The sequence below is a fragment of the Peromyscus maniculatus genome, chromosome 6 (assembly GCF_049852395.1).
Source record: "Peromyscus maniculatus bairdii isolate BWxNUB_F1_BW_parent chromosome 6, HU_Pman_BW_mat_3.1, whole genome shotgun sequence".
NCBI classification, from domain to species: domain Eukaryota; kingdom Metazoa; phylum Chordata; class Mammalia; order Rodentia; family Cricetidae; genus Peromyscus; species Peromyscus maniculatus.
The window spans coordinates 71,903,281-71,916,838 of record NC_134857.1 but is presented as its reverse complement, the minus strand read 5'-3'; the positions used below and the strand labels follow the sequence as shown (position 1 = coordinate 71,916,838).

The following is a 13,558-nucleotide window of genomic DNA, read 5'->3' as shown; positions in this document are numbered from 1 at the left end:
GGACTGACCACTTGAGATTAGACATGAGGGCAACTGATGCTCCTTCTCTCAACAGCCCCTGACCACCTTTATCTCTGGGGGAGACCAAGTGGAATTCCCCTTGTCCCCAGTGGCCTGTCAGCTGGTTGTCATCATGGTGGTGTTCTTATTCAGGCAATCATATTATTGAGAGTTCCTAGGTGCATTTTCTCTGTTATTTCCAAGGGACTTTCTGGGCTTCTGGCTCATAAAATCTTTCAGCCCTCTCTTACATAATTTTCCCCAAGCCTTAGGTTTAGCAATTGCATTGCAAAAGTATCAGTTGGAGATAGGCATTCTGTAGTTACACATTTTCTGCAATTCCACCAATTGTGTACCTTTAGTGGGCTCCATCTGTTGTACAAAGAAGCTTCTTTGATGAAAAATGAGAACCACACTTCTCTGTGGGTATAAGGATAAGTTATTTATTTTTCCATATAAAGTTGAGTATTTTTCTTTCCAAGTCTGTGAAGAATTGTGTTGGGATTTTGATGGGGATTGCATTGAATCTGTAGATTGCTTTTGGTAAGATTGCCATTTTTACTATGTTAATCCTACCTATCCATGAGCATGGGAGATCCTTCCATTTTCTGATATCTTCTTCAATTTCTTTCTTTAGAGATTTAAAGTTCTTATCAAAAAGGTCTTTCACTTGTTTAGTTAGTGTTATCCCAAGGTATTTTATATTATTTGTGGCTATTGTAAAGGGTGATGTTTCTCTGACTTCTTTCTCAGCCCTTTTATCATTTGTGTATAGGAGGGCTACTGATTTTTTTGAGTTGATCTTGTATCCTGCCACTTTACTGAAGGAGTTTATCAGCTGTAGAAGTTCCCTGGTAGAGTTTTTGGGGTCACTTATGTATACTATCATATCGTCTGCAAATAGTGAAAGTTTGACTTCTTCCTTGCCAATTTGTATCCCTTTGATCTCCTTTTGTTGTCTTATTGCTCTAAAAAATCATCCTGAGTGAGGTAACCCAAACCCAGAAAAACAGTTATGGTATGTACTCACTCATTGGTGGATTCTAGATATAAAATGAACAATCAGACCACAACCCATAGAACCATAGAGGCTATATATATAGCATGGAGGTCCCTAGGACGACTGTGGCATATAATAAATTTCAGTTTTACTCAATTATTGAAAAAAATAGCCAAATGAATGGAAACACATGAACTATGAACCAAAGGCTGAGGGGCTCCCAGCTGGATCAGGCCCTCTGAATAGGTGAGACAGTTGATTGGCTTGATCAGTTTGGGAGGCATCTAGGCAGTGGGACCAAGTCCTGTGCTCATTCCATGAGTTGGCTGTTTGAAACCAGGAACTTATGCAGGGACACTTGGCTTAGTCTGGGAGGAAGGGACTGGACCTCCCTGGACTGAGTCAACCAAGTTGATCACAGTCCTCGGGGGAGGACTTGTCCTGGAGGAGGTGGGAATGGAGGGTGGGCTGGGGGTAAGGAGAGGGCGTGGGAGGGGGGAGAATAGGGGAACCCATGGCTGATATGTAGAACTGAATGGTATTGTAAAATAAAAAATATATATCACACAAAAAAGGATAAGTTATTTAGAAAACAGATATACATTATATTGGTTTAGGAACTTGGCAGTAGTAGGTTCTCCTCTTGGGTCTATGGCTTCTCCAGACACAGGTAGTTTACAAGCCTGAGCATGATTTCCCTCCTACTGAGTGGGCCTTATGTCCAATTAGACAGTTATTGGTTGTCCACAAGATAAAAAAGCCACTATTTCACCACTGTGGATATCTTGTCAGTCTAGTTACTGTACAGCTGGGTAGGACAACCAGTTGTTCCTCTACCTTGGCAGCTTACATAGAAACTTTTGAGACTATTAAAACCACTCCTCTGGGAAGAGGCTTCCAAGTGGGCTCCAGCTTGATTCCTCCAAGCCCTGTGTACAAAATGCATCATGCCTTCAGGAACAGCGTCGTACCTTCAAATTCTGGAAGGCAACTAAAGGCAATGGTAATAGCCCACATTGCTTTGAGAGACGGTCTCTTGGACTCCCCTGACTGACAACTCAAGAAAACATTTCTCATACGTGGTACTGAGACTTTTTTTTTTTTTTTTTTTTTTTTTTTTTAGGGAGTCCATGGGCTCTTGGGAGAAGCATTATCACCAAGTAGTGTAACTGCTTTACACACACACACACACACACACACACACACACACACACACACCTCAAAAGTGCATTTTCACATGAAGCCACTAGAATCAAAGGTTTAGATGAATAATTACTTTTATCTAGCATGGACAGAAAGAAGGAATTGGGAGGACCAGAATATTTAAGTATTAGCACATTACCAGGGTGGAGGAAAACACTGGAATGAAGGGTGAAGAGGCCTTCTGGAATGGCTCATCCATAGCTTCTCTCTAAGCATTCCATATCAAGCAAACACATTCCTAGATGGGAGCAGGCAGCCTGAGCCCAGTGCACAGTGGCATGTGAGGAACATCCAGTCATGACTTGTCACAGTCACGTGGGCCTTAGAAGGCAACCCTCCATGCCCAAGCCCTGTCTCACGTGCTGAGGGAAGAACTTAAGAGCAGGATAAAAAGGCTGGTGGCCAGAATACTTCCATCTCCTCACCTCTTGAAGTGTCTACAGAGCCTGTGCTGTGTGTCACCAGGTAAGTGGACAGAGAACAGGAGCAGGTGCTTCTCCCGGTCGGAGCAGGAGGGAGGCCATGTATGCTGTAAGAAGCATTAAATTGTGATGAGGGAGAAGTAGGGGAGTGGGTATTTCAAAGCAGAGAATGACTTGTAATTTAAGAGGATTTGAGATGTGTGCTACATTTTCAAAGAAATTCAATTACATTCTGTTGTTTGGTGTGTCTCTCTGGTTTTGTGGAAAGTGGGTTACTAGATTATGTAGGGGGCACTGGGATGCAGTCTTGAAAGTCAGCCATGCTCATTTTGTGGAAAGATGCACTGAGGACCCTGATATTAGGTGGGAGGAAGAAGAGCTGCCTGATTAGTCAGCAGGAAGATTGCTGTGGGGAGCCTTGGGTGGGGAGCCAGCAGGTCTGGAAACACCTCAAGAGGCTGCCTGGGGACCATCTCAGGGCCAGCAGTGGTACTTCTCTTTAGTTTCTTCATGTATAAACTGATGGTTACAAATCGGCCCCTTTGCACTTAGTATTTGCTACTTTTGTGCCAAATCAAGTATTTCTGAAATTTCTCTAGAGGGGGCGTTTTTGCTCTTTTTTGAAAGAGCTTTTCAACTTGAAACTGTTTTGAGTATTTTCAGAATTTTGGCTGATGTGATGGAGTGAGTTTACTGACTGGACACTCAGGAGATTTTAGTGATTAACTTCCTTGGTATATCAGGAAACGGTTGCTTAACACATTCTAAATGGAGTTTGGCCTGTGGTACTGAAACACAGCGCTCAGTAAACAATGAAGACAATCAAAACCTCATAACATGCTTTTCCTGTGTCTGATTGGAAGACTTACGAGGGAACTAGAAATGAAGCTGAAAAGACAAGAGTAGACAAGGTGGTCTTGGAACTCGGGTCTGACATGTGTGTGACTCTCCCACAGCTCCTGAGCACTCACCAGCCAAGATGTCCTGCCAGCAGAACCAGCAGCAGTGCCAGCCCCCTCCCAAGTGCGCCCCCAAGTGCCCTCCCAAGTGCCAGACACCAAAGTGTCCCCCCAAGTGTCCTCCCAAGTGCCCCCCTGTGTCTTCCTGCTGTAGCCTGGGATCTGGGGGCTGCTGTGGCTCCAGTTCTGGGGGCTGCTGCAGCTCTGGGGGTGGTGGCTGCTGCCTGAGCCACCACAGACCCCGCAGATCTCTCCATCACCATCGTCACAGCTCTGGATGTTGCAGCAGTGGTGGCAGCAGTGGCTGCTGTGGCAGCAGTGGTGGCAGCAGTGGATGCTGTGGCAGCAGTGGTGGCAGCAGTGGCTGCTGTGGCAGCAGTGGTGGCAGCAGTGGCTGCTGTGGCAGCAGTGGCGGCAGTAGCCAGCAGTCTGGGGGCTGCTGCTGACTTTGGCTGTGAGGACACCTGAAGAGCTGTGCAAGAGGAAGCCGTGTTCAGAAGACCTAGCCCCACTTGCTGTCCTGTCCTTCTCCTCCTGTCCTGCACATCCAGATCACTGCAGTACTGAAGTCTAACTGTGGACGTTCTAAATTTGTTCCTGGATTACTGCCTCCCTTCTGTGTTACATAGGAATAAAGACTTCCCCCACGATCCTTACCAGACTCTTCTTTGTTTTGCATCCCCAGAGGTCTCCCTTGGCAACTATGCATCAGCAATGTACTGACAGCATGTTGTGAGCCCAGATGCCAAAGGCTGGGCTCTTTCCTTACTTGGGAAAACCTATGTCCGGGAAACGTATGTTTTAACATGGGTGAGTTCCTCCAGGGAGGATAAGCAACCACATAATACTCACCTTGGGAGACGAAAATGTGTCTCTTTGTTGTTCTTTTCCAGTCCCGGCTGGCCTAAGACACTTTTATGGGGACTAGCAGATCCTTTATGGCCCAGGACTCCTTAAGTATGGGGTCCTTGTGAACTTCTCTATCTTTTCCTTTTGGCTCTCTGGTGAATCTTTGACTCAGTGTCATGCAGTAGCGACTGGGTGTGATTTATTTTTCCCCCTCCTTCATGAGAATGCCTCCTTCTCAAACAGGGAATTCCCCACAATTCCCATCTGTTTTGGAGTCCAGGATCTTAACCTATCTGAACAATACAGGAAGCTCCTGATGCTCTCTGCGAACACCCTTCCCTGCTTCAGACTCTGTTTACTGGAAGGAGGATCCCCGGGGTGCGCGGTTTCCAGAGAATGGTCCAGAGGGGTGGGATAGGACACCCATCTGCTCATTCCCTGAAGACTACTCCTTGTCCTGTTCTCTGCATTCTGACTGTGAATTGTTACAAGGGCGCCCCTAACTGGGTAGTTCCAAACAAGCAGGCTCATGAGCCACGAGGCCCTCAATGCACACCACCTAGTACTTAAAATGTCTGTGAAGACGAGACCCTGTCCAGTCTACTCTTCAAAAATCAAACAGAGGCCAGAGGGGTTTAGAATTGTCAAGATATCTGCCATGGCTAACCTGTGCCGTCATAATATCTGTCATGGATGACCCACGGCAGCTCTTCCTGTGGTGGCAGTTGCGGAAGCACAATTAAGGACCTTGATAAATCCTTTAGATTCTATTCCTGCCCCTTGCTTCTTTGGAACCCAAGGATAACACTTCACTTCGACAGATCCGACCAGATAAGGAGGGTTGTTTTAAAGTCCTTTTGACTTTCAGTCTAGTAAAGTGCAATTCCTTCAAGTGAAAAAACTAGATCTTATTCCTGAAAAAACAAACAAACAAACAAAACAAAAAAAACAAAACCCCCCAAAACCAAGAACAGAGGCAAAGGGAGTGAATAGATTACTCAGAAAGACACCCATTGTGTGAAGTAATATCAAATATGTTAACTGGGGTATCATGTGTTGGGGGAGTTGCTTAATAAATAAAAATTTAAAAAATTATACAATATATTCTGGTGACACTTTCTCCTCTCTAACTTCTCCTGGAAGGGTGGGCAGAAAAGATCCAAATAATAAATAAATAAGACACAAAAAGCTAAACTTAAAAAAGTAAAATTAAAAGGGAAAACAATATGTTACATAAAAATAATTTCCAGTAAAGAATGAAATTTTGAAGTAATCAAAAAGCACGACCCAGGCTGGACAAACTATGTTCACTGCACAAAAGAAACAGAAATAATATTTATGAAAATTCTGGTGAACCCATATCTGTTTAGATAAAATTTCCAATAAATCCAAATAATAAAAACAAAGCAAAAATGGAAGTGTCAAATTATTTTATACCCACTATAAAATAATCAGTAAATGCTGATATCTAAAAAATAATAGAAAAGCATCAGTGAACAGATAGAAAAATGTCTCCCTACACTCAAAGGCTGAATTTTCTGAATGGTTTTCAATGAGTAGCATTTCACACAAAGTATATATTAGTTATGCAAGCATTACCTTCACTGAAAATGTTAAAATCAGATTTTTAAATTATTTAATGATAATTCACAAAAATTAAAGTTTTAAATTAGAATATCTTGGTTTGAATTTTTTTAGGTTACACTAAGATATTTGTAAATTGTCATGGGACATTTATACTCAAAACTTATATTTATTACATGACTAAATTTTCGCTCATTAACCAAATACAACATAAGCATTTTCATATACTCAATGTCCATCTTCTCCATCTCATTAAAATATAATGTCTTTTACAGGGTAGGTATTTAAAAATGTGTGCTATAATTTACATATCCTGGCTCTAAACATTGTACGCTTGATGAACCTGATGCACACTTGTTTTCCTATTATGGAATCACTTATAAAATATTATATTTATCTGTATGCTATAGTTACCTTCCAACCACACTTATAGGCATTTCAGCAGTTCTAGGACTACTTATGACCTTTTCAATTGTCTTGCAGTTTTCCTCATTATAATTTTCCTTTATCTTGTCCACATATAGGATACCTTCTCTATGGTATTTAGGCAGTATGGTGAGGAATTAAATCCTGAGTTCTGGACATGCACCCATTTAACTTTGCAATGTGGTATATACTGTAGTATAATTTACACACCATTAATGTAAAGGAGTTGCCTGTTGCTCCACATCCTAGGAACTTTTTCTAACATTAGATGCTTATGTGATTACATTGTTTATAACTCTCTCATTATTGCTGTATTATTTGTTTTCTGGAATAAAAGTTGTTTATAATATGCATTACTATACATGTACTTTGTTGCTACTAAAAATGCATCTTTAAGTCTCTCCTTTCACTAACACTTTTAATTATACAAACCAATGGATTTCATCATGACATTTCCTCACATGTATAGAACAATCTTGATCATATTCACCCTGCAATAAGATCCTGTACTTTTGCTCCCCCATTGCTCTCCCTCTAGTCATCAATTATTTTTTCATCAATTTTTTTCTTTTCAAATGATGTAAGAATATTGGCTGAGCTAACTATTTCTAGTTTGCTACTGGGGTGTTTTTATACCTTTTATACATCCCTGGCATTCTTTTCATGCCTTAGATGAAAGTCCCAGATATTCCAACACTGCAAAAGAGTACTCTCATTTTATGTTTTAATTCTTGTGCACACAAGGCAATATGTGTTGAATAATTTATCACATGTCATGCAAGATTATTGTATCAACCTATTTTCATACTAGTGAAGCATAGATATCTAATTCCATAATTTTCTCCATGACTTTGGTGGTGTTTGTCAATTTCAAATGATGCTTATTTATCAACAACCATGAGACACAATGTGATATTTTGGTTCATATATGTTCTGAAATAAAAATAAAAAAGATAAAATTTTTAAAAGTCCTGACATGACATTATGAGACAAGGAAGGAGTCATTGAGTTTGTTTTTTGTTGGCCATCACTTCTGGTCATGCAGTCTACCCTTTAGAGTAGTTTGTTTCCCCAGTGGGACCTAGAGAAAACTAAATTTCCATTTGCAAGTGGTTATCAATAGGAGACAGTTCCACAGTTTGGAATGGGGGGCATGTGTCTACTCCTTCAAGCTCTAGGACTCTGGTGCAGACCTGTGCAAGTCCTGTGCATGCAGCCTCAGTCTCTGTGAGGAGTTCATAATTTCTTCAATCCTGTTGACTTAGAGGGCCGTGTTTCCTTGGTGCCCTCCATCTCCTCTGGCTTTTATATTCTTCCTACCACCTCTTATTTAAGATTTCCTGAGCCCTGAGGGAAGGGATTTGATGGAGACATCCTGTTGTAGGGCTTAGTGTTCCAACATCACTCTCACTCTCTGTATATTATATGGCTGTGGGTTGCTGTATTTGTTCCCATCTGCTGCAGGGAGAAGCCTCTCATGATGGCTTAGTGGGACACTGATCTATGAGTATAGCAGAATGTCATTAGGAGCCATTTTATTGCTTTGCTTTTTTACCTTTTAGAACACTAGTATTTAGTTCTATCCTAGATCCCGGGGATAATACTAGTCTTAGGTTCTTGGTCCCTGAAATGGTGTCAGGTGTAGGTTCCATCTTGTGGAGTGGACCTTAAGTCAAATCAGACTATTCCCGTGAGCTTTGTGCCACCATTGCCCTATTGTATCTTGCAGGCAGGACATCATTGTAGATCAAAGCACTGAGGCTGGGTTGGGATTTATGTTTCTCCTTTGATAGCATGTAGAATACCTTCTTGTACTAAGGAAGATTACACGTAGGGGTGAAGATTCTATGTAGGCATTCAGCTCAACCTCTCCATATGCAATGAGTCATGTAAGTGTTGTCTTCAGTAAGGGGGCCTTTGTGGAGAGAAACCTACAATCTTGGCTGGCTTGTTTGGGGATTTCTGTGGACCTCTTTGGCCAACAACTCAATTAGATGCAACCTATCCCCCATACTAGAAGCTTCATTTGGTTACAAGAGATAGCTCAGTGGGGCACTGCTTCTCCCATTGTTTTGTGATTTCATTTAGATTGTCTTTGTATGTGTATATATTTTAGGAAGCTTATACTGTTTTAGTTTCTATACTACCCCTCAAATGGCCTTTAATTTTAGATATCTTCCCCTCCCATATTCCCTTCTCCCTCCTGCTCCTCTTCCCTTCTCACTTGACCCTTCTATTCCAGACCCTCCCATTAAATCTGTAACTATCTGTTCTATTTCTCTTTCCTAGGGAGATATATCTATCCCCCCAAGTCCCTTACTCCATACCTAACTTCTGCAGTTCTATCAATTATAGCTTGATTATTATTCATTTAACAGCTAATATCCACATAAAAGTGAATACATAACATATTTGTCTTTCTGGGTTGTGGTTACCTCATACAGGATGGGTTTTTTTTCCTATTTTTTACCCATGAATTTCATGATTTCCTTTTTTAATAGATGAGTAATATTCCCTTGTGTAAATGTACCACATTTTCTTTAATCATTCATCTGTTGAGTGACACTTAGGTTGCTTCCAATTTCTGACTATTATGAATAGAGCTGCAGTGAACATGATTGAGCAACATCTTTGTTGATGAAACATCTTTTAGGTATATTTCCAAGGGTAGTATAGATGGATCTTGAGGGAGATTGAGTCTCATCTTCCTGAGGAACCACCATACTGATTTCCATTGTGGCTGTATAAGTACCACCATAATGGTACTTATGGTGGTTTGAAGTACCACCATAATGAACCAGTGTTCCCCTTACTCCACATCCTCACCAGCATGAACTGCCATTTGTTTTATTGATCTTAGCCATTCTGATGGGTGTAAGATGAAATCTCAAAGTAGTTTTGATTTGCATTTCCTTGATGACTAGGGATGTTGAACATTTCTTTTGGCATTTTTCAGTTATTCGAGTTTCCTCTTCTTTAGAGAATTCTTTGTTTAGATCTGTACCCCATTTAGTACCCCATTTTTAAGTTAGGTTATCTGTTTCCTTTTTTGGCAGACATGTAAGGAAGTTTCTTTTTTAACATAATATTTTTATTGATTCTTTGGGACTTTCACATCATGCACCAAAATCACATGCACTACCTAGTCCTTCCATGTACACCCCTTAACCCTTGTGATCTCCCCTACCAAAAAAAAATAAAAAATTAAAACAAACAAATAAACAAAAACAAATCCAATTTGTGTTATTCATATCTTGATGTTTAGTTTTTTGAGTTCTCAAGTAGGCTAACTATAGATCTTTACCTCTTCCTTTCTCTCCCAAATCTAATCTCCCAGTCTTAAATCTATATCTGTAACAGACCACCTGCTATGACCTCCCTTTCCTCTCTGTCCCGATCTCCAGTGGATCCTTCAGACCTTCTCCTCAAACCTTCTTCCTCTCACACTCCTTATCCCATTATCCCAGGACCCAACACCAGGATGTACTTCCTAGGAACTGGCCATTCGAACAGGCCAGGGAAACAAGTAGGGGAGCTTGATTTTCACTCTCCCTCTTTCTACTCCCTCTCCCCCAGCCCCTAGCCAGTTTTATCCTGACTCTGTTGCAGACTACCTGCTGCGGCCTCTTGGCAATCTACAGACTTAAGCAGATCCTGGTGAAGCACTTTGCTTTCCTCCCTCCTGTGGACTCTATCAACATCCTCCTAACCAATCCTCATTCCTAAGTGTCAACTCTCAATACCTACAAACATGTTTTATCTAAACCAAGCAGGATCCTGGAAAAATTCTCTACCAGGCAACACACAGCCACCATACATTCCTAAGAACCAGAGAAGGCAACAAAAATCAAGGAGCAAAGCAAATCCATCTAACAAGACAAGACCAGATATCAGGACCTAGAATTACAACCATTCCAAATCCAAATGTCCAGATGGCAGCATAAAGACACAATCAATACACCAGGACAATATGTCTCCACTAGAGTTCAGCCACTCTACCACAGCAGGCCCTGAGAACTGCAGCATAGCTGAAGCATGAGAAAAAGACCTCAAATAGCCTTTATGAATATCAGAGATGCCCTTAAGGAGATAATGAATAAATCTCTTAAATAAATATATGAAAACACAAATAATGGAAGGAAATGCATAAAACAGCTTAAGATCTGAAAGTAGAAACAGAGTCAATAAAGAAATCTCAAACTGAGGGAAATCTGGAAATGAAAAATTTAGAAACTTGAACAGGAACCTTAAAGCTAAGTCCTACCATCAGAACACAAGAGAAGAAAGAAAGAATCTCAGGCACTGAAGACATGATAAAAGAAACTGATATCTCAGTCCTAGAAAATGTTAAAGCTAAAAAAACTCCTGGCACAAAACATCCAGGAAAATTTCCCTAACATAAAGACACCTATCAAGGTATAAGAAGAATATAGAACATTAAATAAACCAGACCAGAAGAGAAATATCCCTCAGCACATAATAATCAAGAAAAGATTTTCCCCTTGGCACACAATAATTAAAATACCAAATATACAGAACGAAGAAGGAGCAATGAAAGTTACAAGGGATTAAGGCCAAGTAACATATAAAGGCAGACCTACTAACAAAACACCTGACTTCTCGACGGAGACTCTAAAAGCCAGAAGGGGCCGGAAAGATGATCTACAAACTCTGAAAGACCACAAATGTCAGACCAGACTGCTACTCTACCAAGCAAAACTTTCAATCACAATAGATGGAGAAAAAAAGACATCCCACGATAAAACCAAATTTAAACAATATCTGTGCTGTGGAATATTCCTTCTGTGCACTGTGAATATGTATTATCTCATTGGTTAATAAAAAGATGACAGGCTAGTAGTGGGCAAGAAGTTAGGCAGGAAAGCCAAAAAGAGAACAATGTGAAGAAGGAGAGTAGAATCTGAGAAGTTGTTAGCCAGCCGCCCAGGAAAATAGGCATGCTAGAGGACAGGTAAAGCCACGAGCCACATGGCACTTCATCAATACATGCATAGGAATCTGGAGTAAGGCTAGTCATATTATACTCACTTTATCACTGAAAAATAGAGGCTGAGGAAAAATTAAGTGACTTGATCAGTATACGGAATCTGACTCAAAATCTTATCTGTGCTTCCCAGCTGACCCCTAGGAAAGAACTTGGAAAAAAGAATAAAAAAAAAAAATCAAACCTAGACTGATTAGCAGAATCCTAGAAAAGCAAAATAAACACTTTAATTCAGAGCAGACCTATGGTGGTATTTTATTTGTACTGAAATGTGATTTTAATTGTATGTTAATAAATAAAGTTGCCCGGGGGTCAGAGCTATTAGAGCCATAGAAAGAGCGTGGCTGTGATGGTGCACACCTTTAATCCCATAGATCTCTGTGTGTTCAGGGATACAGCCAGCATTAGAGACATACGCCTTTAAGACCTAGAGGGCTGTACTTACAGGCAGTGAGGAGGCAGTCATGTGTGTGGGTTTACAACCAATGAGAAGGCAGAACAGAAAGATTATTTAAAGACATACACACAGGAAATAGGTCTCTTTCGGAGAGCTAGGACCACCACAGGAGGAAGGGTGAGATTTTAGCTCTGAGCTCTGACCTCTTGGCTTTCTCTTTTACATTGGTTCTGTGTTTCTTATTTAATAAGATGGTTGGTTACATCTAAAAGGACATTGTAATTCTTAACACCTATGCACCCAATACAAGGGCACCCAAGTCCATAAAATAAATATTACTAGCTTAGATCATATATTGACCCTCACACCTTGATCGTGAGAGACTTCAAAACCTCACTCTCACAAATAGACAGCTCATCCAGACAAAAATTAATCAGAGAAATGCTGGAGCTAACTTACTAGTTATAAACCAAGTGGACCTAACAGATATCTACAGAACATTTCACTCAAACACAAAAGAATATACCTCCTTCTCAGCAACTCATAGGACTTTCTCCAAAATTGACCACATGCTTGAACACAAAACAAATTTCATCAAATATACAAAAAACTGAAATAATACCATGTATCCTATATGACTGCCACAAATTAAAGCTGGATATCAACAACAACAGAAAGCTTACAGACTCATGGAAACTGAACAACTCATTGCTTAGTGAAAAATTGGTCAAGACAGAAATTAAGGAAGAGATTAAAGACTCTCTAGTATTGAATGAAAATGAGTACACAGAGGTGCTGTCATGATGTCATCACCGTGCCTCTTTCTGGAGACGAGTGAACACAGTATTGAGTTGTTGAAATGGCAGGTGAAGAAATGAATGAAGACTATCCGGTAGAAATTCATGAATCTTTATCAGACCGGGAGAGCTCCCTGGGTGCTGTGGCTGACATGCTGAAGACCATGATGCCTGTCTCTAGAAATGAGTTGTTGCAGAATTTGGACCCACTGGAGCAAGCCAAAGTGGATTTAGTCTTTGCATACAAATTAAACTCAATGTTTTGGGTTTATTTGGTAACCCAAGGAGTTAATCCGAAGGAACATCTAGTGAAGCAAGAATTGGAAAGAATCAGAGTCTACATGAACAGAGTCAAAGAAATAACAGACAAGAAAAAGGCTGCCAAGTTGAACAGAGGTGCTGCCTCGAGATTTGTCAAAAACGCGCTCTGGGAACCAAAACGGAAAAACACACCAAACGTTGCTAATAAAGGAAAACGTAAACATTAACCTTTTGGTTTTGATGGACATGTTTCCAAAAAGTACATTGTGTTTATCAGTTTACAAAATAGGTAGTTATGTGGCAATGTGAGGTTTAAATGTATTCCTTTTTTTTTTTTTTTTTTTTTTTTTTTTTTTTTTTGGTTTTTCGAGACAGGGTTTTTCTGTGTAGCTTTGCGCCTTTCCTGGAGCTCACTTGGTAGCCCAGGCTGGCCTCGAACTCACAGAGATCCGCCTGACTCTGCCTCCCAAGTGCTGGGATTAAAGGCATGCGCCACCAACGCCCGGCTCTAAATGTATTCCTTTTTGAATTCATATATACATTTACACATTAAATTTGTGATACTGAATCTTTTTTTGCTGAGAAAGATTAAGTTGTCTTTATTGATTTTCATATAAATCACCGTGTTTTTAATACTATAAGATATTCTGTAAGC

At 40.5% G+C, this 13,558-nt stretch overlaps 1 protein-coding gene and 1 pseudogene across 1 annotated transcript; both read left to right on the top strand.

Annotated features, from left to right (window-relative positions):
- The first annotated feature begins 2,577 nt into the window (after nt 1-2,577).
- LOC121830225 (late cornified envelope protein 1B-like) lies at nt 2,578-4,260 on the top strand. Its single transcript, XM_042279470.2, has 2 exons — nt 2,578-2,668; nt 3,582-4,260. Exon 2 carries the CDS (start codon nt 3,605-3,607, stop codon nt 4,028-4,030), a length of 426 nt encoding a protein of 141 aa, XP_042135404.1. The 5' UTR covers nt 2,578-2,668; nt 3,582-3,604; the 3' UTR covers nt 4,031-4,260.
- An 8,434-nt stretch (nt 4,261-12,694) lies between these two features.
- On the top strand, nt 12,695-13,168 carry LOC102908741 (nuclear nucleic acid-binding protein C1D pseudogene; annotated as a pseudogene).
- Nucleotides 13,169-13,558: the final 390 nt, after the last annotated feature.